Genomic DNA, 23,766 nt, shown 5'->3' with positions numbered 1-23,766 from the left:
AAGGGAACTCTTGATATGGGTTTGTTTTATGCTAACAAAGATAGTGCAGACCTTGTTGGTTATGCAGATGCAGGTTATTTATCTGATCCCCATAAAGCTCGATCTCAAACCGGCTACGTATTTACATGTGGAGGTACTATCATATCATGGCTCTCCACAAAGCAATCTATTGTTGCTACTTCTTCAAATCATGCTGAAATAATAGCTATTCATGAAGCAAGTAGGGAATGCGTATGGTTGAGATCAATAATTCATTTTATTCGAGAAAAATATGGTTTGGAATGTGAGAAAAGACCCACAATTTTATACGAAGATAATGTTGCATGCATAGCCCAATTGAAGGGAGGATTTATAAAAGGAGATAGAACGAAGCACATTTCACCAAAATTATTCTACACACACGATCTTCAGAAAAATGGTGACATTGATGTGCAACAAATCCGTTCAAGTGACAATCCGACAGATTTATTCACTAAATCTTTACCAACTTCAACTTTTGAGAAGATGGTATACAAGATTGGAATGCGAAGACTTAAATATTTGAAACAAGATTTTCATCAGGGGAAGTAAAATACACGATGTACTCTTTTTTCCTTACTAAGATTTTTTCCCACAGAGTTTTCCTTATAAGGGTTTTAATGAGGTAGCTAGCAATGCGTATTACTAAATATGTGTACTCTTTTTCCTTCACTAGGATTTTTTTCCACAGAATTTTTTCCTAGTAAGGTTTTAATGAGGCACATTATCTTTTAATGAACATCCAAGGGGGAGTGTTATGAAAATAATTATATTGTGGATGTTCATTTATTACTCCGCTATAGATAATCTTCCTGAAGAAGATTATCCATTTAGTACTCTGTTGAAGTTTATCTACAAGCAGCTGATGCAGGCAGGTTGCAAGCAGCTCAATGAAATGATTTGCAGCAGCTTCTTATTAAACAGGCAGGTTGCAAGCAGCTCATGCAGACAGCTTACAAGCAGCTAAAGAAAAGCCTTGCAGCTGCTTCCTGAAAAGCCTCGCAGTTGTTTCCTTTCTTCTATAAATAGAGGAGTTTTCAGTTCATTATGAACATAAGTTTAGAGTTTGAATAATATATCAATTTCTCTCTATACTTGTTTTACTTTACTATCTTTATTTTATAACAGGCACCACGTTTTATTATATTTTAAAATAAAAAATATCCCCAACTCCAAGAGATATATATTTGTTTTTTTTGGGGGGCCTATGAGAATAGGAGAAAGTGGGTGGGGAAGTTTTTTTGTTGCAAAGGAAGATTGACGGATACACTCCAAACCTTTCACTTCACTCAATAGTCAGTTGTCCAAAGTTGCATTTCTTCTCCTCCGTCCATTCCACATGATTATGTCTAAATCAAGATAACCCCTCTTTCGTCTCCTTCCTTCTTTCTCCTCTGATATTTTCTCTTCTTTCCTTTTATTTTTTGGCCCACTTTCAGACCATTGATCTATAATCTTCGCCACGAAAACTGTGGTGAGCTCTTTCCTTTTTCTTTTCTGTAATATTTGTCATTTTCTCTGAGAATTTAGAAATATCTTTTGTGTAAACAAAGCATATTCTGTTCTGTATCGCTCTTTTCATTAAATACCTTCCACTTTCAGTCTTTCCCATATTCACTACTTTGCAAAAAGCTTTAATCTTGGACTGGTATTCTCTCGTATGATTCTTTACTTTTTATTATCACAACTTACAATTTGATACTCAAGAATCTCTTTGGTTTTTCAAAATGGAAATAATAATTTCATATATTCACTCTTGTATAGGTTAAAATGAGCATGGAAACTAGTAGCGCAAAATTCAATGGTAATATAAGTGATGTGTCAGCTGTTGCTCAACCACTGGCTGAAGAACCAACTGAGATTGCATCTAACATCAAGTATCATGCTCGTTATACTCCTCATTTTTCTCCTTCCAAGTTTGAGCCTGAACAAGCATACTATGCTACTGCTGACAGTGTTCGTGATCGCTTAATCAATGTGAGTTCATTCATTCATTCATTTCTACTTACAATTGATTTGAAGAAAGGAAAAGCCACAAAGTACTGACTTCTCAAATGTATGTTATTTGCATTCTCTGCAAATGAAGTGGAGAGTCTACTATGTATGCGACCTATCAGGTAAAACCGTAAAAGGATAAATGAAGTAGGCCACACATATAAGATAGAAACACAACACTTTTCATTCTTTTACTTTCAGCTCGTTGTATGGAAGATTTTTCTGTATTTTGAGATTTTCATTTAATCAACAATTTAAAATATATGCTCAGTTGACCTTATACCATTACAAAAAGATAAGTTGTACCTTAAACTACACGTCGCTAACTTGACGGTCGTGGCTGTCTGCATTTTAAGATTCCAATACTTGTACATATTAGTATGGCTATCAAATGCAAGATGCATTGGGTGATCTATGTTTTGAGATTGAGAACCTTGCTATGAACGAAATAATTTGATTCTGATTTTGACGATTAGATGTATGGGTTCTACTAAGGGATATGAATACACGCTCTTCTTCTACAGAGAAGTAAATCGGTTGACGGGGAGCATGAAAGTTTGGTTTCTAGCATAAATTCAGCAAATTTCTTGTGCTATTAATGATTGTCGCTAATCTCAATGTTGTTATTTGTCTGTTTCCTTTGCAGCAATGGAATGACACCTATCTTCATTATGACAAAGTTAATCCAAAGCAAACATACTACTTATCCATGGAGTATCTCCAGGGAAGAGCTTTGACCAATGCCATTGGAAACCTAGACTTCCGCGATGCATATGCTGATGCTTTAAAGAAACTGGGTCATGAGCTTGAGGAGGTCGTTGAGCAGGTGGTGCAACTTTAGAATCTTTGGCTTGAAATACTTTTCTCCAATGGTTCATTATTGTGTTCATACTATCAACTGTTTTGTGGACCTTACTCAAAATCTGTGTTTGTCTAGCTATCAACTAGACCGTGGAATATGTTTTAGTTAATACTCTTCACTCTTTGTGACTGCTATGTTTCTGATACCAATAGGAGGAACCATTGATGACTGCATAGTGGGTTGTGAAAGGATTTCCTATGATATCAATTGTGTGTAAATTAGGTTGTGCTTTGATTCTAGAGGCAACATGCATTCCAGTGAATGTTGGGCCTGAACAACAACTATGTTTCTGATACCAATAGGAGGAACCATTGATGACTGCATAGTGGGTTGTGAACTTTATTTCTATGTATTGCGTAAGATGGTCTATTTCCCAGGTTTCCTTAAGAACGGGTTTTAGATGAAGGCTGGATGGAGTGGGTGAAAGGATTTCTCTCCCCTAAGTCTATAAGTCTTCCACGTTATAGTGATATAGTTACCCTGTCAATTGTGGATTTTGCTGGATGAAGACATAAGCAAATATCAACTTTGGATTGTGATTCGTCCACTGCAATCATTCTATACTGTTATCCTCAGCCTTCTCCCTTTTCTGTATCTGTTAGTAATCAATCAACAATTTTTCGAACCTTTTGTGTGAGCTTTTGGTTGGCTACTTCTGAAATGTAGTTGTGTCACTTCAAGAGCCTTATTTCTGTTAGTGCCACTGGAAAGTGATGTGACATTTAATTTATCTTTCATTTGTAGGAAAAAGATGCAGCATTAGGAAATGGTGGTTTAGGAAGGCTTGCTTCATGCTTTCTTGATTCCATGGCCACATTAAACTTGCCAGCATGGGGTTATGGCTTGAGGTACAAATATGGACTTTTTAAGCAGATTATCACCAAGGCTGGGCAAGAAGAAGTTGCTGAAGATTGGTTGGAGGTCTGATTTCATTAATGCGTTTGTTAAATACCATGAGAATTGTATGCTAGTAACCAAACTTGGTTATGTACCCTGCAGAAATTTAGTCCCTGGGAAGTTGTAAGACATGATGTTGTCTTTCCTGTCAGGTTTTTTGGTGATGTTGAGGTCCACCCTTCTGGCTCGTAAGTACTAATACTAACTATATATGTGGTAAAGTACGTGAAGAAACAGAAATGTCAGATTGATTTCTTACTTCAAGAAGTCATACTGCTGTCTAATTTCAAACTTAATTATCCATGGAATATGTTGCAGAAGAAAATGGGTTGGTGGAGAGGTCATACAGGCTATTGCATATGATGTACCAATTCCAGGATACAGAACTAAAAACACTAATTGTCTTCGTCTCTGGGATGCCAAAGCCAGCTCTGAGGATCTCAACTTATTTCAGTTTAATGATGGACAGTATGAATCTGCTGCACAGCTTCATTCTAGGGCTCAGCAGGTCTGCTAGAGCACTTTGCAGCTATAAATGTTCCGTTTTTCTAATAAGGAAGTTGAATATTAAGTTATATATTGTAATGCTAATTGCTGAACCCTGAGAATTGAAACACTTTACCTGTATCTACACACTTGCTTCCCATGTTTCAAGAGATTTTGAGTGGCAAATATTGATTCATGCAGATTTGTGCTGTTCTTTACCCTGGGGATGCTACAGAGAATGGAAAACTATTACGACTAAAGCAACAATTTTTGCTTTGCAGTGCATCGCTTCAGGTTTACAGTTTCCTTACTCTCCTCTTTCCTGCCTCTGCTCACTTTAAATGCCATATCTTTCTCCTTTATGCTATTTAGGAAGTCAGCCTATTGGAAGGATATTAAGGAGCCACTTTTTCCCTTGCATTATATTTTCATGTTGAACTGTGCATTGGCATCTGTCCTTCAACTAATTTGTTTTGACGGAAGCTTCGTGTTTGTTTCAGGAGCATCCTGAAAATTGTTTTGTTTACTAAAATAAATGGAGTAAAAAAGGAAACTTGTATTTCTCCCGGAAAAAGGAAAAAGTAAGGCTGTAAAACAAAACATAAAATGGAAACAAATGAAACCATGTTTTTGTGCTATAAAAAATCTTGGAAAAAAAAATTGCATTTTGGCACCAACGTGTCTTTTTCCTTGGCACATTCATTTTCTTTTCAATGACAACAACAACTACTACTACTACAATATCCATTTTGCTTCACTTGAACCCGTTTTAAGGAAATAATCTGAAAAGACGTTAAGCAATATCTATGAATTAGCCTGTTTTAATCATATGAAAGCCTCAGCTTCTTTTAGGGTTCTAGTGATATTACCCCTAGAAAAGACGCTAAACAATCCTTTCAACACAACCTCAGGAGAAATTGTCCAATAACCAGATCCCAACAACCCACAATTGTTTTTCAAAAGCAAAACCAAACCAGAACCAGACCATTTTCTAACCCAAGCCAACAGATGATATCCGTCGAACACTGTTTAGCATCCATTAACTTTTAAGAGTTTCAGTCTCCAATAAACCAATTTGTCATAATATTTCAGTTCTTAATAGTTGTATGCCTTTGATCAACTTTAACAGCTCTTTACAGCCAGGTAACTGGCTTTTAATTTGACCTAGATGTTAATTGATATTTGGTTGTTTTGACATGTCTTACTTTCTTCTTTTTACGTAGCTGTCTGCTAACTGACTGTTGGGTCAACATCAGGATATTATTGCCAGATTCAAAGAGAGAGAAGATGGAAAGGGAGCTCACCATTGGTCTGAATTTCCCAAGAAGGTCGCAATACAACTAAATGACACACATCCAACTCTTGCAATACCAGAGCTGATGCGGTTATTAATGGATGATGAAGGACTTGGGTGGGATGAAGCTTGGGGTATTACTACGAGGTGCTTTATAAAATTTTCTTTTGCCTAGTTGGATGCTCCTTCATGAGTAAAACACGAATATGGTTCCTTTGTTTGATTTGTCTTGGTCCGGTATCTTTGCAAGTTTATGGATGGGATGATGTAATACATTACTTCTCTAGGGCAATTGCCTACACAAATCATACAGTCCTACCTGAAGCACTGGAGAAATGGTCGCAAGCAGTCATGTGGAAACTCCTACCTCGACATATGGAAATCATTGAAGAAATTGATAGACGGGTATCAAATCATGCAAATTGCTCCCATACTTGAAAATATAGCTTACTTAGAAGAGTATTTGAAATTCCTTGCAGTTTGTTGCTTCAGTACAGTCAGAAAGACCCGATCTTGAGAATAAGATTCCTAGCATGCGCATTTTGGATCACAATGCACAGAAGCCTGTTGTGCGTATGGCTAACTTGTGTGTTGTCTCTTCGCATACGGTAAGAGATTTATTTGCCTGTGATGCACCTGAGAGTTTGATAAATTAACTCCAGGTAAAAGTGAATGGGTACGCTCATAGTTGGGATTTGAGTACTTTAATCTATTCACATGATGGATATCCATTCTATAATCTATATATTTTTTTTCATGTAGAACATTCTTTGATTTATTCTAACTGCATGTCGTAGTACATGTAAACTAAAATAAAAATCCTACTACTTATAGAAGACCTTCTAAAAATACCCCGGCTTTTATTTATTGATGCACTTTATATGCATGACCTGGAGCTGCACACTACCGTTGATCTTTCAGTTTTAACCAACCCCAAAAGTTTGGAAAAGCTGATAACATTAAGCTACTTAGCTTTTTTCATTTAAGTTATTCTTCAAGTGTTTACTTATCAACAGATTAAAAAAAATTACATAGTGTTGATAGCAAAGACTTGAAGAGTAACTTATCAACAATAAAGTATTCATCAAGTCTTTACTTATTAGAACAAAGATAAGAATCTCCATATAAAAGTCTTCCTCCTTGTCAAAGTTCTTATGGAATTTTAAAGAGAAGCATAAATTCATTAGCCATATCCTGCAGGTGAATGGTGTTGCTAAGCTGCACAGTGACATCCTCAAGGCTGAGTTATTTGCTGATTATGTCTCTGTATGGCCCACCAAGTTCCAGAATAAGACCAATGGTATAACTCCCCGTAGATGGATCCATTTTTGTAGTCCAGAGCTGAGTAATATAATCACCAAGTGGTTAAAAACAGATCAGTGGGTGACGAACCTCGAACTGCTTGCTAATCTTCGGGAGGTATTTAAATAAAATATCTTTCTGGAAAGCTTGCATACTTTTAAACCTTTTCATTGAAAATTCTTCATGTAGGCCATGATATTGCTATTTTTTGTAATTAGTAACTTACCAATCATGATGATATTACTATTGACTATACATTTTGCAAAGTTTGCTGACAATGCAGAACTCCATGCTGAATGGGAATCGGCTAAGATGGCCAACAAGCAGCGTTTGGCACAGTATGTTCTGCGAGTGACAGGTGTGAGCATTGACCCAGATACCCTTTTTGACATACAAGTCAAGCGTATTCATGAATACAAAAGGCAGCTTCTTAATGTTCTGGGTGTCGTCTACAGATACAAGAGGCTGAAGGTGCGTGAAACTGCCAAATTTCCACTATCTGTTAATTTCTCCTTGTTAGCAGCCTTAAGAGTTCAAGACAGTTATCACTGCTAGCAATGATCTAACAAGTAAAAATATAAAGCATAAATGATTTAAACATTTCTACTCATGTGGTTTCTCTTCTGCACATGATGAAATCTTGAGATTATTGAAATGATGCAAGAATGGGATATTCTACTTTTAGAATGTAATGAGATTTTTATACTTGTATAAACTACAGGAAATGAGCCCACAAGAGCGGAATAATACGACTCCTCGCACGGTCATGATTGGAGGAAAAGCATTTGCAACATATACAAATGCAAAAAGAATTGTAAAGCTGGTGACTGATGTTGGCGACGTTATCAACAGTGACCCTGACATCAATAATTATTTGAAGGTAAGCAGTTTAACTATATGTACATGAGGATTTAAGGAGGGGTCTCCCAACTCCAAAACTTCTTCAAAACTAAAATCTTACATAAGAGAGTTTGAGAGAAAACTCAACTTGATTTTTCCCTCAAGCTAATGGGGTTTAAATAGTTATGGTTACATGTTCTAAGAGAGGAAAGACAATCAAGAGTACATAATTACAGGAACTAATTGATCACTAACTAATCATAAACTATAATTCTAATATTTTAGAATATGTATTCTAACACTCCCATTCAAACCGGTGCATACAAATCATATGTGCCAAGCTTGTTACAAATATAGCTGATACGAGAACCAGTGAAGGATTTGGTGAAAATATCTGCAAGCTGATCATTTGACTTTACAAATTTCGTAACAATATATCCTGAGAGTATCTTTTCCCAAATGAAGTGACAGTCGATCTCAATGTGTTTAGTTCTCTCATTAAAATATGAGATTTAATGCAATATGAAGGGCAGCTTGGTTATCGCACACAAGATCCATCTGACTGATTTCTCCAAACTTCAATTCTTTGAGCAACTGTTTAATCCAAATTAGTTCGTAAGTTGCCACAACCATTGCTCGGTATTCAGCTCCTGTACTAGATCGAGCAACCACATTTTGTTTTTTGCTTTTTTAAGACACCAAATTACCTCCTACACACAATATCCAGACATAGACCGTCTATCAGAAGATGAACCTGCCTAATCAACGTCTGTGTATCGAAGAATATGAACAATTGCATCCTAGTGACTCACATGGAGAGTCCATAAACTGGCTTACCACATTCACAGGAAAGTCAATGTCAGGTCGAGTTAGTGTGAGATAGTTCAACTTACCAACTAGCTGCCATACCTTCCAGGATCACTAAGGGGCTCTTTCTGTCGTGGTAGAAGTTTAATACTGGGGTCCGTAGGAGTGTCAATGGGTCTACAGCGTGTCATACATGTATCCTCAAGAATGTCTTGGACATACTTACGTTGTGAGATGAAAATTCCTGATTTAGACTGCGCGACCTCAATGTCTAGGAAATACTTCAATTTACCTAGGTCCTTTGTCATGCTAAAAGAGATGTTGCTTCAATTTAAGTATACCATCTTCATCATTGCCCGTGATGACTATATCATCAACATAAATGACCAAATAAATGCACAACTTATGAGCAGTATATCGATAGACAGAATGATTAGCCTCACCGCGAGTCATACTAAACTCCTGAATGAACGTGCTGAACTTACCAAATCATGCCCTAGGAGACTATTTCAAACCATATAAGGATCGACACAACCGACATACAAGACCATTAGACTCCGCTGAGCAGCAAAATCAGGCGGTTGCTCCATCTATACTTCATCCTTAAGATCACAATGGAGAAAAGCATTCTTAATGTCCAACTGATAAAGAGTTTAATGGCGAACAACAACCATGGATAGAAAAAGACGGACATATGGTATTTTTGTCAGGGGGGGAGAAAGTATCATTGTAATCAAGCCCAAATATCTGAGTATAACCTTTTGGCAATAAGACATGCTTTAAGTCAATTAATTTGACCATCTAGACCAACTTTGACTGATACACCCGTCGACAAGGGTAGATTTACTTGGAGGTAGAGGAACAAACTCCCAAGTACCACTAGCATGTAAAGCAGACATCTTTTCGATCATAGCCTGTCGCGATCCAGGATGAGATAGCACTTCACCTGTGAACTTAGGGTGTAGGGTCTAGGGTATAGAAAGAAGAGAGTTTGAGAGAGAACTCAACTTGATTAGTCCCTCAATGTAATAGGGTTTAAATAGTTATGGTTACATGTTCTAAGAAAAGAAAGATAATCAAGAGTAACAGGAAGTAACTCATCACTAATTAATCCTATACTATAATTCCAATATTCTAGAATATCTACATAGATTCTAATATTTACCTTTTGAAGTTTTAATAATTTTCATAAATACCTTCAAAGACAGTTTTGCCCCAAGAAAAGTTGATATATCAAAAATGTCTGTGTGCATGTATCGTTCTGTCCCAGCTTAATTTTTACGAAATCTTCTTTACTATTTGTCCTGCATACGTTGCCCCTTCTTTCAAATCATGTGTCATCCACCAAGTAGGGAGAGCATTAGATTCTTTTCTGACCAAATATTACTTGTTGTTTTATTTATAAATCAAATGACCTTCTAGAGATGGTATGTGCCTTTTAATGATACTGATGTATGGCAAGTTAGGTATATCTCCTGCAAGGGCGTATTGTAAACTCTTTGTGTGTGTGCGCGTGTTTTTCTTTTCATTTTCTGTAAATTGGCCCTGTTTTATTTAATAAAATTTATTTTTAGAAGTAGTTTCCTGAATGTGTTTAACTTGCACACTGTATTGTCTATTGAGTGTAAAGCGCTGATGCTTATATTCTTATTTTAGCATTTAGTAATTCTGTTAACCAGGCAGTTGTTGGTTTAGGAACTTTTTTTCCTTGATAGATGTAACTTCCCCCGTTTAGAAGTTGTAATGGGTCATGCTCAGGGGCCGGATTCATATAATCTGTCGGAGAGTTCCAACTGAATTTAGATTGAATTTGTCGTTTTTATTAGTTATGTGCTTTACAAAAGGTAAATTCTGGTAGATCTTTAACCAGCACATTTTCAGTTTTCTTGCCTTGGTGAAATCTTACGCGTTTGTAGTCTCCCATTTTCAGCTAAGAGTGCTATGTTAATATAGTAGCTTTTCCGACTATTTCTCTTTTCAAAGATCTAACTTGGGGAATAAGAATTAATTCTTATTCCGAACAACAATTATTTTAATTTGATGCACACAGGTGACATGTTTACAATTCGTGCTTTAGTGCGGATGTTGTCCTCTAATTTAAGTTTCACTCGAGACAGTATTTAGCGTGCACTTTGTCACTTTCATTATGTCAGTACGTTTTTTTTGGACTAACAGGAGGTTGGCTGATTTTTCAGGTGGTATTCGTTCCCAATTATAATGTATCAGTGGCAGAGATGCTTATTCCGGGAAGTGAGCTATCACAACACATCAGTACTGCAGGCATGGAAGCAAGTGGAACAAGCAACATGAAATTTGCACTTAATGGATGCCTTATTTTAGGGACACTAGATGGAGCCAATGTGGAAATCAGGGAGGAAATTGGAGAAGAAAACTTCTTTCTTTTTGGTGCAACAGCTGATGAAGTTCCCCGACTGCGGAAAGAACGAGAGGATGGACTGGTATTCTTCTAAGAATATATCGTATTTACTCTACAGTAGAAGTTGATTCGTCAGCCATATTGCTGGTTTAGATCTTTTAGCACCTACAGTATATTATTTTCATAGTTCATGCTTTAAAAAAGTATATTATTTTCATAGCCGTGCTACTAATTTATAACTCAGCACCTGATTAGCCTACTCATTTTGCCCTGTGTCCTGGATTTTAACTGGTGTGCCACAAATAAATTTTCCTTGTATTGGTTCCAAATTGTCTTATTCTAGAGTGCTTGGTTTCTCCACTGACCATGTTACTGATTGCTGTTTATTCAAGATTTAATGTGCTGAAAAGGATAATATTTTTTCTGTAGAGATCTCTGCAGTTAGCAGATTACTTCATTAGTAGGTCCTCTCAATTTCAGCCCTAGCTTGACTTGAGAGAATCAGTAGGTCAAAGAAATTTGTAATGATATGACTTACTTCCTCCCATGATAGAAAACTGTGAAAGTTCCTCAAATTAAGTCGCAAGGAACAGTACTAGACGAAGTTCTTTTCTCATGGAAGATACTTCTGTTTGGACCAGCCCAAAATACATAGAAGGAATATTATTTCTGTAGTGTATTGGCTGTGCTTACTGCAGTTGAAGTACTACTTTCACCCCTCACCCCATATGCGCTAGAATACACTTGTTTGTTATATTCCCATCAGAGCAAGTAGCGCCAGTAACTAGCTTTCTCATCCTAATTATGCCAGTTCAAACCTGATCCTCGGTTTGAAGAGGCCAAGCAATTTATAAGGAGTGGAGCATTTGGGACCTATGATTATAATCCTCTCCTTGAGTCGCTAGAAGGGAACTCTGGCTATGGTCGTGGTGACTATTTTCTTGTTGGCCATGATTTTCCGAGCTACATGGATGCTCAGGCAAGAGTAGATGAAGCTTACAAGTAAGATCTTCTACTTAACTTTGAACTATTTGTGTTCCACCAAAATATCACTGCTGTGAGTTATTCTTTACGTGGAACTGGATTCCCTCTTTGAGCTTGCCTTATTATGAAGTAAACTTAATATGCATGTACTGCTATTGACATAGATCTGGTCAGAAAGATCAAAGAAGTCGTTTGGGGTGAAAATGCTGGACTTATATGCACTTGCAAACGATTGAAAAACAACATGATGAATCAAAATTTCTGTGGAGAACATAATTTCAGATATTCTTACCTAGGAAGACTTGATAAACATTGTTCTGCCTATAACTTTATCAACTTTTCGTTGTCTTGATGTACTTAGCAAGTGAAAAAAAGGAAAGAGAGAAAATAAAGCAAGTATTTCTTCCGGTAGGTTTTGAAGTTCCCCTTAGACACTGTTACCAGATATCTTAAGGCTCATTTCTGGTGATATTGGTTTTGGTAATGACGATCCATGATCATTCGAGTATTATACATAGATTCAGTTTGTTCATTCCACACTTATGATGAATGATTTCAGTTCTTATTGAAAAGGACGACCTTTTACGCCCACCTAAGCTGTCAGAAGTTTGGGAGGAAATTCTCCTCAATTTGTATCAAAATATGCTAACGATGTTTGTGTCCTTTACCCTGCAGGGACAGGAGAAGATGGATAAAGATGTCTATACTGAGCACCGCTGGGAGTGGCAAATTTAGTAGTGACCGTACAATTTCTCAATATGCAAAAGAGATCTGGAATATTGCAGAGTGTCGCGTACCTTAACTGCATTAGCGGCACTTCCGATCCTGGTGTTTATATGGATTTAATATTCATCATTAAATAGTACTAGAATTATGAAAAATTGTTAGTTCAAGCAGCATTCTGAAGTATCTTATTGCATACTCGATATACTGCTAACTAGCAGGTATTAGCTACTTATCTTTATTGAATATATACGCATTCGATTGCTACTTATGTCTGCATTTCACATCTCGTATCTCGTTTGATCGAAAGATCATATTTGCACCATTATAACCTGTTTTAAAGCCATCATTTTAGCCAATGTAGAACGCCTTGAGCAGTTACTTTCCTCTTTTTTTCTTGCGAAAATATTGGATGCTGGATTCCAAGTCAGAGAAATGCACAATTCACCAATCACTATAAATGCTATAAAATTGGAACATTTGTTCTAACTGGAATTTCTGGCTCAAAGGGTTTCTCAAGTTTCAAGGTTGGTCTAACATGGTTCTTATAGATCGGAAAACATTGTCCATATACTCTCTCAGAAACCATCCTTTGAGTTTACAAATTACGAGCATTCTTAGTCCCTCACTGATAGTAGTGGCAATTATCTATCCATATTATTCACTAAAAAATAGGTTGGATAATAAACTTTTTAAAAATAACTCAAACATCGATAAGATCCATATTATCCACTTGAAAAATGGATAACTAATGAATTTAACTTTTACATTTGCAAAGACTCAAATTGGGAGTTCCTAAAGTTTGAGAGACCAAGAATTCTTTCAAAAGTAATCATAATCAAGAAGTCATGGATAATATGGATATACATATTATCTGGTTACCCATTTTCTATCCGTATTAAATACATGTCGGATAAGATATTTCATCTGTTTTTGTACTATTCTTTTTCGAGTCGCAATATTCGACCTAACCCGCCCGTTAGCCACCCCTACTCATTGGTCACTATCATCTCCCTTCCTCATTCTTGTTCTTTCTGCACATCACCACCTGGCCACCTCTATTTGCACTCCTTGTACTTCCACTGATACGAAGTTCCTATTCCCTATTATGCCTCTTAGATAATTTGGGTGAAGAGATTGTTGAAATGTGAACAATATAAACTTGTTTCCATTTGTTTACGTTAGTTCATGAATTAGAATATTAATTTAGTACATGTATTAGAGTATGAACACATTGATGTACATTGGAAGATACAATGTCTAATAGTGTCATCTATGTACCTTGAAAGATGTGAGGTGTAGACTTAGTTATTATGTTTACATATAGTGTAGGCTAGATACATGAACGATTTCTCTTATAAGTAGCCATTTGGAGAAAGTCAAGTTGAATAAAAATCATCCTTTCCTCCACTTTCTTCTTTGTGAGTTTTGAGTGTTCTTTTATGTTGTCTTGCTCTCCCAAATTTTCTAATATTGTAGTATCAGAGCCGGTATATTTGAGAGACAACCAAACTTGGAGAGAAAATAACAAATAGTAATGGAACTCCATTTCAAGTTCCTATGCTCACAAAAAAGAACTATAGAAATTGGTGTATCTGGATGAAGGCCTTGCTTGGTGCCTATGATGTTTGGGAACCGGTGGAAGTCGGAGATGATTGAGCGGAAGATGATGCTGCCTTTAAAAAGAAAGATCAAAAGGCGCTCACTCTCATCCATCAAAGTTTGGATGACAAGATGTTTGAGAAGGTTGCAAATGCAACCACCTCAAAGAAGGCATGGGAGTTTCTTCAAACTTCCTTTAAAGGTTTGGATAAAGTGAAAAGAGTTCATCTCCAAACCTTAAGAGGAGAGTTTGAATCATTGCATATGAAGGAATAAGAATCCGTTTCGGATTATAGTTCAAGAGTTTTGGCTATTGTCAATCAAATGAAGAGATATGGTGAAGACTTGAGTGATGATAGGGTCGTTGCAAAAATACTACGGTCCCTTGATTCAAAATTTAATTATATTATTGTGGCTATTGAAGAGTTCAAAGATTTGGATACCATGACCATTGAAGGACTCACGGGTTCTTTGCAAGCACATGAAGAAAAGTTGAAGAAACCAAAATAAGAATTGGTTGAACAAGCATTGCAAGCAAAACTTTCTTTCAAGGAGAAAGACGAAAGGCGTGGCTCGCAACAAAGAGGTCGTGGACGTGGACAAGGTCGTGGTGGAAAAGGAAGAGGTGGTTGCCAACCACCAAATAAAGAAAATAGGAGCCAAGACTCTAATCAAGAAAGATGTCATGGAAGAGGTAGAGGATGAAGGCAAAATCAAGGAAGGTATGATAAATCTAATATTGAATGTTATACTTGTCATAAATTTGGTCATCTTTCTTGGGAATGTAAAAATAATATGGAGGAAAAAAATTAACTTTGTGGAGAGCATAAATGAATATGAAGATGACACTTTACTTCTCGCTTACAAAGGAGAAGAAAGTATAAAGAGAAGTCAATGGTACCTTGACTCCAGTGCAAGTAGCCATATTTGTGGAAAGAAGAATTTATTTGTGGATCTTGAAGAATTGAACGGTGACAACATAACTTTTGGAGACTTTTCGCGGGTTAAAATCAAAGGAAAATGAACGATTTTAATTTGCTTGAAAAATGGTAGTCACCAATTAATTTCTAATGTTTTGTATGTACCGGAGATGAGAAGTAATATTTTAAGTTTGGGGACAGCTTTTGAAGAAAAATTATGATATTCATTTGAAAGATAAAAAGTTGTCATGAGAGATAAAAATGAGAGATTGTTAGCCAAAGTTCCTATGGCTAATAATAAAATATTTATTTTGAACCTTCAATGTGATGTTCCAAGGTGTTTGCTTTCATGTACCAGAGATTCATCTTTACTTTGGCATAAGAGATTTGGTCATGTGAATTTTGATAATCTAAGGTTGATGAAAAAAGAAAGCATGGTGAATGGATTGCCAACTATCGATCATCCGAGCTAAATTTGCGAAGGATGTCTCTTTGGAAAGCAAGCAATAAAAAGCTTTCCTAAAGAGTCTTTGACTAGAACCCGATTCCCATTGAAGTTGATTCACATGGATGTGTACGGACCAATCAAGCCATCTTCACTTGATAAAAGTAATTATTTTTTTACTTTTCATTGATGATTTTTCTAGAAAAACTTGGGTGTATTTTTTGAAGGTGAAATCCGAGGTGTTTGATACTTTAAAAAAATTCAAGGGCATGGTGGAGAAACAAAGTGGCTATCAAGTTAAGTCATTGCGGTCCGATAATAGTGGAGAATTCACTTCAAATGATTCAAGATTTTTTGTGAAAATAGTGGAATTCGTCACTTTTTGACTGTTCCAAAATTACCACAACAAAATGACTTCGTGGAAAGAAAGAACCGGACTATTCTCAACATGGCACGGAGTATATTGAAGAGCAAAAATATGCCAAAGGAGTTTTGGGTTGAAGCAGTTGCTTGTGCAGTGTATTTGTCAAATTGGTGTCACACCAAGAGTATTCGTGACAAAACACCTCAAGAGACTTCGAGTGGTTTCAAGCCAAAAGTTGTTCATTTGCAAGTTTTTGGGAGCATTGCATATGCACATGTGACGGGTGAGAAGAGATCCAAGCTTGATGATAAAAGTGAGAGGTATGTTTTCATTGGCTATGATCAAAGTTCTAAAGGTTATAAATTATATAACCTAAGAAATGGCAAGGTCACCATAAGCAGAGATGTTGGGTTTGATGAAGATAATGTTAGGGAATGGAAAACTAAAGAGCAAGATTACTCTTTTAGTCCTTTATTTCATGAAGATCATGATGAAGAAGTTGCAGAGCAGCCTATCACAACACCTTCAACATCTCTAGCACAAGTTCGAGAAGAAGATGAGCCAAGTTCAAGCTCTTCAAGTGAAGTGCCTCAGAAAACTAAAAGTCTTTATTAGTTGTATGAAAATACGGAAGTGGTAAGAAAAGATTTATATGATTTGACTCACTTTTATTTGTTGGTGGATAGTGAAACTTTAACTTATAAAGATGCTGACCAAAATGCCAGATGGAGAGATACTATGGATGAAGAAATCAAGGAAGAATGATACTTGGGAATTAGCCATACTTCCAAAAGGCAAAATCACCATTGGTGTCAAATGGGTGTACAAGTTGAAGAAAAATTTCAAGAGTAAGGTGGAAAGGTACAAAGAAAGATTGGTTGCCAAGGGATATAATCAAAAGGCCGGTATTGACTATGTTGAGGTATTTGCACCGGTTGCTCGTTTGGAAACAATTTGTTTTTTTTATTTCTTTGACAGCTCAAAATCAATGGAAAATTCATCAAATGAATATGAAGTCGACTTTCTCAAATGGTGTTTTGGAGGAAGAGATTTACATTGATAAACCTTTGGGCTACACGGTTGAAGGACATGAAAATAAAGTTATGCAGCTTGAGCACGTGAAGTCACAAGACCAAATTGCGGATATTTTCACCAAGCCGTTGAAGAATGAGTTCTTTCAAAAGCTAAGAATGGCTATTGGAGTGATGAAACAAGTTTAAGGGGAGATGTTGAAATGTGAACAATATAAACTTGTTTCCATTTGCTTACATTCGTTTACATTAGTTCATGAACTAGAATATTAATTCAGTACATATATTAGAGTATGAACACATTGATGTACTTTGGAAGATACAATGTCTAGTAGTGTCATCCATGTACCTTGAAAGACGTGAGGTGTGGACTTAGTTATTATATTTATATATAGTGTAGGCTAGATACATGAAAGATTTCTCATATAAGTAGCCATATATTTCTAGCCATTTGGAGAAAGTTAAGTTGAATAAAAATCATCCTTTCCTCTATTTTATTATTTGTTTTGATTGTTCTTTTGTATTGTCTTACTCTCCCAAATTTTCTAACAGAGATTTAGTTGTTCCTGAACTTCTTGTGTGATAGAACCTTTCTCCAATAGTAACAATGTAATGACCCAGCCGGTCGTTTTGAGTATTGTAGCTTCATTCCACCATTTATTGCTTATTCTATTCTCATTTGTTGTTATGTGACTTGACGGGGAGGTCGGTTTGCTTCCAGAGATGTTTCGGAATGGATTGGGACACTTAGTCCCAAGGTTGGAAGCCTAAGTTGAAGAATTGACCGGATGTTGACTTATGTATAATTGACTTTAGAATGGAGTTTTGATGGTTCAGATGACTCCGTATGGTGTTTTTAGTTTAGGAGTGTGTCCGAATATTGATTTGGAGGTCCGTATGTGGTTTTGGCTTGAATTGGCGTAAGTTAAAAAAGCTGAAGTTTGGAGAGTTGAGAGGTTTGACCGAGATTTGACTTTGTGGTTACCGAGTTCAAATTTTGGTTCCGAAAGTTGGAATAGGTCCGTTGTGTCATTTATAACTTGTGTGCAAAATTTGAGGTCAATCGGATTTGGTTTGATAAGTTTCGACATCAATTGTAGAAGTTGGAAATCCATTAGTTTTATTTGGATTGAATTGAGGTGCGATTCGTGTTTTTAATGTTGTTTGACGTGATTTGAGGTCTCGACTAAGTTCGTATCGTGTTTTAGAAACTTGTTGGTATGTTTGGTTGAGGTCCCGGGAGTCTTGGGTGGATTTGAGATGGTTAACTTATTGAAATTGGGACTTAGAAGATTAGTGAAGCAATTGATGTCTGGTGTTATCGCACATGCGGAAGGATTGGCCTCAGGTGGGGAGCCGCAGAAGTGGCCAGGTGCGAGCAGGTGTGAGAAAGGAGAAGGCAGCTGGGGATCACAGGCGGGGAGAAGAAATCTGCAGAAGCGGATGCGCTCCTGCACGAAATGTTCCGCAGAAGCGGAGTTTGGCAGTAGGGCTGGGGATCGCAGAAGCGGTGGAGTGATCCGCATATGCGGTCCCGCAGGTGCGAAGATGGGACCGCAGGTTCGCTAGGTCGGGGGCTTAAGTGGACTTCGCAGAAGCGAAGATTTCTCCGCAAAAGCGGAATCGCAGGTGCGGCCCCTGACTCCGCTGACGCAAAATATCTGGCAGACTTCATAAAATCGAGGATTTTGAGGTCTTTCTCATTTTTGGACTTTGCAAGCTCGGGTAGTGGCGATTTTTGAGAGGGGTTTCACTAGATTTCAAGAGGTAAGCCACTTTTGATCATTTATATTCATTAATATTGATTACCCATTGAATTTCCCACCTAGATTATGTGTTTTTAAGGTGGAATTTGAGAAATTTTGGACTAGGGATTGGAGAGTAAGATTTGGAAATTTGAGTGTCGATTTATAGTTGGAATTGGGTGATTTTGGTATGGCTGGACTCGTCGTTGTATGGGTTTTCGAATTTTGTAATATTTGTTGAATTTTGAGACGTTGGCCCGGGGTTGACTTTTTGACTTTTGTTAAAGAACCTAACTTTATCATATGGAATCGATTCCTATAGCTTGTGTTGATTTTATTAAGTTGTTTGTTGTTAGATTCGAGTCGTCCGGAGGCAGATTCGCGAGGCAAGGGCTTGTTGGAGTAGAGATTTGCGCGGTTTGAGGTAAGTAACTGTTACACCCTATATTTTCGTACGTAAAAATGCGTCGTAAGCAAACTAATGTAGGACCAAAAATGAGATAATATTTAAAAGTATATAAAGTAAGTTAATCATGTTACCTCTGAGGTTACAAATATTGAATATCATGAACAACAAGTACAAAGAGGGTTGGACGGTTCAGAAGCTAAAGCAATTGAAGAAAACAATGTTTCGTCGAAAGTCGACAAGTTGGGAATGTTATAACATGTACCTTTGGGGTGAGACTAGGGTGCTTAACATGATAAGGAGATTATATTATGATTTATATTAGTGGTATGACATCCGTGTGTTATGTTTTGAAGTCAAGCGAGTTGTGGAACAAAAGTCGATGAAAGTCATCACAAGTTATATTCATAAGTTTTACTGAAACTTTGGGTCAAATATAACTGCAATTTTCTCCCAATATACTTAGAGTTATGGGGTCTTCCACCCATCAAATTAAAGATCTATGAGTCTATTTTCTAACGTATTAAACTGTTTGTCAATACGACATCGGAGTAGAGAGATATGAGCATTTTTGCAATACTGCACAAGCTGCTAGGTGACAAGTAGGTGTGTCACCTACTTGCTTAAACGAGAGCCCAAAAATGGGCCATTTTGGGTCGTCCAAAGAGGCCTTTTAAAGGCCTATTTTCTTCATATATTAGACTTAAAATAGAGCATAATAACCAGACATTAGCTCTGCAAATATCCTCCCAAAAATTTCTCACAAACCCTAATTGATTTTCTCTCCCTTTCAAGTTCTAATTGGAGGTAAAACCTAGAGTTTGAAGAACCAAGATAGGATCTGAGTTATCCAACAAATAAGGTAAGTTTACTGCTTTCTTTCATCCATTGTTTCTACTGTAAATTCATGGTAAGTCGTTCTATACTTGTAAGAACTCACGGGACGGTGATCGAAAGCCGTGAGTTCGAGTTATTCACTTGTAGCGGACTATTTTGTGGACTGTTTTGTGTTGCTGTTGGGCTGCGTGTTTTACTACTATTTTGTAGAGTTTTGGAAGAGGAAGTGGGGGTGTAGAAATACCATATAAATGTAGGGTGGTGGGCTGGTCATTCATCATAACATTTTCGGGTCGTTTGACACTACTACGGTGGTCGTTTTGTGTATGAAGAGATTGGGGTGTGTTGGGCTGTTTTGTAGTATTTGATGGTGTATATAGGGCTGGAAAATGATGTATATATGTTGTTATTATTCTGTTCTTGTATTGTTGGTGTTATCTTGAATTTGGAGGAAGTAAGGATTATAGGGGAGATGCTGCCCGTTTTAATACAAAATAAGCTTGTCGTTCGTTGTGCGATAGTTGTACCTTTCGTAACTTAACGATAGTATTATTATCATTCTTGTAGATTAAGGTGCGAAGAGGTGAGTTCAACTTGGTGATTGGAAAGATTGTGATAAGGTATGTTAAGGCTAAGCCCTTTCTTTATTTTGGCATGATCTCGTAGCTACATGTGTTAATAATGAGACATAAAGAGAAGTTTGTATTCATGAATTTATTCACATTATTCTAGTCTCATAATTTACAATATTATTCCTTATCGAGACTTCATATTCAGTTTAGTTTTGTATTTATTCAGTCAAGAGAGCAGAGGGTCTATATATATATATATATATATATATATATATATATACAGTATTATAGTATTTGCACCACCATCGAGCTATAATCGGTGGGCAGGCCCCTATTGGGCGACCTCTGATCAGATGGTAAGTTATATACCAAGCCTACTGTGGCCGAGCGCCTATGAGCGAGCCCAGAATGGCCAAGATACAGAGCCTAGTATGGCCGAGCGCCTATGAGCGAGCATACTACGACGGAGCAGTTACACGTTCTATGCCCTATAGGGCCGGACATTAATTTTACTTAATATATTGAGAGAGTTGAGTCAGTATCAGCAGGTAAGTATATCTCCAGATCATCTTTGACTCCCAGTTAATTTCAGTTATCATATTATCAGTTCAGTTTCAGCTTTCAGTTATTTTATTGCCTTACATACTCGGTACATTATTTCGTACTGACGTCCCTTTTCTGGGGGCGCTGCATTTCATGCGTGCAGGTTCAGACAGACAGACGAGTAGACCTCCTCAGTAGGTGTTTCCCGAGTTCAGCCTGATCGGTAAGCTCCACGTCTTTCGGAGTTGCCAGGTCTAGAGTTTTGTGTACATCTTATGTATATCTGTATATATGTTATGGGTAGGTCGAGGCCCTGTTCCGATCACAGTACATCTATCAGTAGAGGCTTGTAGACATATCCTGTTGGTTAGTGCAGTATGTTGGGTTTGTAGGCCTGGTATGTATAATTTGGTGGTTTGTCAGCTGTAGTAGCTATGACGGCCTTGTCGGCCTAGCTTTATATTGATGTTTAGTTAGCGCTAGTTTCCATTCAGTTTTATATTTTGCTTCGCAAATTGTCTTGCAAGGTTTCCCCATGGCCAAAGTGTGACATTATATGTTCAGAGTCCCTTAGTCGCAATTTGGTACGTCAGGTTAGGTGAGGCACCGGGTGCTGGTCTCGCTCCTAGGTTCGGGGCGTGACAAACTTGGTATCAGAGCAGTTCTGTCCTAGGGAGTCTACAAGCCGTGTCTAGTAGAGTCTTGTTTATAGATGTGTTGTGCACCACATTATATAAGCATGGAACTACAGGGCATTTAGGAGTTGGTTACCCTTCTTTGAAATCTAAATCGTGCTATAGAGCTGAGTTATAGAAAATTTTAATTAAACTTATGTGTTGGTGTTTGCATGCACAGATGACGGTGACTAGGAAGACTACGGCTAGCCTGAGGAGAGATACAATAGTAGGTGAGGGGACCAGTAGGGTACCCCCAGTAGATGGGGCCCAGTCTGAGGCCCAAGGCGAGACCCCTACTCAGCCATTACCGGCTCCTCCACCAACTGCGGAGATTCCTAGGGATACCGCACATCCAGTTCCCCCTCCACTTCCATCAGACCAGGACTTGAGAAGTGCGGTGCATTTGTTGACACAGTTGGTAGCTACCCAGCAACAGGCTAGGGCATCAGCTAGTGCAGGAACTTCTAAGGGGTCTGGGAGTTCAAGGGTCCGAGAGTTTATTGCTTTGAGTCCCCCAGAGTTCACGAGGATAGATCAGAGGGAGGACCCGCAGGATTTCATAGATCAGCTTCACAGGATCTTTTATGTTATGCATGCCACGGAGAAAGAGGCTGTTGAGCTAGCAGCTTTTCGACTCCGAGATATAGCCATCCTTTGGTACGAGGGACGGGAGAGGTCCAGGGGACGTGATGCACCTCCAGCTATTTGGAAGAATTTTTCAGATGCCTTCCTTGACCAGTACTTACCGCGGGAGATCCGACAGGCTCGAGTCGATCAGTTTCTAGCCCTCAAGCAGGGTAATATGAGTGTTCGAGAGTATAGTCTCCATTTTGCCTCATTGGCCAGATATGCACCATCCATAGTTGCTACTATGCGGGACAGGATTCACAGGTTTATAGAAAGGTTAGCCCCAGAGTTAACCGAGGCATGTGCCACCGCTGCATTGCAGGATAGTATGGATATCTCCCGGATTCAGGCATTCGCCCAGAATATAGAAAGGGGTAGGTATCGGCAGCAGGGTACAGAGAGGGCTGAGCAAGGGCAACGTAAGAGGATGAGATTTCCTAGGTCTTAGGAGCAATCTCAGAGTAGTTATAGGACCTAATACTTCAGATGGCCACCTAGGCCTCCGCCACCTCAGTTACAAGGTTACAGGTATGACCACTATACTCAGTCAGGACCAGGTGAGAGCTCACGGGCGTCGGGTTTGCAGCGACAGCGAGGTTCTGCGCAGACATGGTCATTTCCTCCACGGTGTGACATCTGTGGTAGAGGACACTTGGGCCAATGCCGAGCAGGTTCTGATGCTTGTTATACATGTGGGCGTCCAGGGCATATGATGCGAGATTGCCCAAATAGAGATTCGGGGGGAATGGCACAACCAGCGAGTTCAGCAACAGGATCATCTATGTCCGTGCATCCTTCAGGGCGCGAGTCTCAGTCTTCGGCTGGTAGAGGTCGGGGCAGAGGTAGAGGTTCCAGTTCAAGTGGTAATCAGAACCGTATCTATGCTTTAGCGGGTCGATAGGACCAGGAGTCTTCACCAGACGTTGTGACAGGTATATTAACCATTTGCTCTCACGATGCTTATGCTTTGATAGACCCAGGATCTACTTTATCGTATATTACCCCATTTGTCGCGAGGAAGTTTGGTATAGTGCCTGAAATACTAAGTGATATTTTTGCGGTATCTACACCGGTCGGAGAATCGATTATTGCTAGACGGGTTTTACCGAGGTTGTACGGTGATAATTTGTAGTCGTCACACCTCAGCTGACCTAGTTTAGCTAGAGATGATGGATTTTGATGCTATCATGGGCATGGACTGGTTGGCAGCTTGCTATGCCACAGTTGATTGCCGAGCAAAGGCAGCCAGATTTCATTTTCCGGGTGAGCCAGTCCTTGAATGGGTAGGTAATACAGCAACACCCAGAGGTAGGTTTATTTCCTATCTGAAGGCAAGGAAAATGATCGCAAAAAGGTGCATTTATCATATTGTGCGAGTTAGAAATGCAGATGCTGAGATACCTATACTTCAG

The 23,766-nt window shown here is 38.1% G+C and overlaps 1 protein-coding gene across 7 annotated transcripts; it reads left to right on the top strand.

Moving 5' to 3' along the window:
- The first annotated feature begins 1,309 nt into the window (after window positions 1-1,309).
- LOC107764127 (alpha-glucan phosphorylase, H isozyme) lies at window positions 1,310-12,856 on the top strand. Of its 7 annotated transcripts, XM_075233096.1 has the most exons (17): window positions 1,310-1,489; window positions 1,621-1,666; window positions 1,783-1,995; window positions 2,660-2,839; window positions 3,620-3,796; window positions 3,875-3,960; window positions 4,091-4,280; window positions 4,460-4,552; window positions 5,515-5,699; window positions 5,840-5,957; window positions 6,032-6,160; window positions 6,753-6,971; window positions 7,122-7,325; window positions 7,576-7,734; window positions 10,697-10,960; window positions 11,690-11,880; window positions 12,538-12,856. In XM_075233096.1, the coding sequence occupies exons 3-17, from the start codon at window positions 1,789-1,791 to the stop codon at window positions 12,662-12,664; spliced, it is 2,529 nt and encodes an 842-aa protein (XP_075089197.1). In that variant the 5' UTR covers window positions 1,310-1,489; window positions 1,621-1,666; window positions 1,783-1,788; the 3' UTR covers window positions 12,665-12,856. The 7 variants fall into 7 exon arrangements, with proteins under 7 accessions (XP_075089197.1, XP_075089198.1, XP_075089201.1 ...); XM_075233097.1 differs by lacking the exon at window positions 1,621-1,666 and having other exon boundaries at window positions 1,351-1,489; XM_075233100.1 differs by lacking the exon at window positions 1,621-1,666 and having other exon boundaries at window positions 1,354-1,492.
- The last annotated feature ends 10,910 nt before the right edge of the window (window positions 12,857-23,766 follow it).

Source organism: Nicotiana tabacum, chromosome 2, assembly GCF_000715075.1.
Source record: "Nicotiana tabacum cultivar K326 chromosome 2, ASM71507v2, whole genome shotgun sequence".
Classification (NCBI taxonomy): domain Eukaryota; kingdom Viridiplantae; phylum Streptophyta; class Magnoliopsida; order Solanales; family Solanaceae; genus Nicotiana; species Nicotiana tabacum.
Note: the sequence above shows the minus strand (reverse complement) of the source record. Positions and strands in the feature narration are given on the sequence as shown.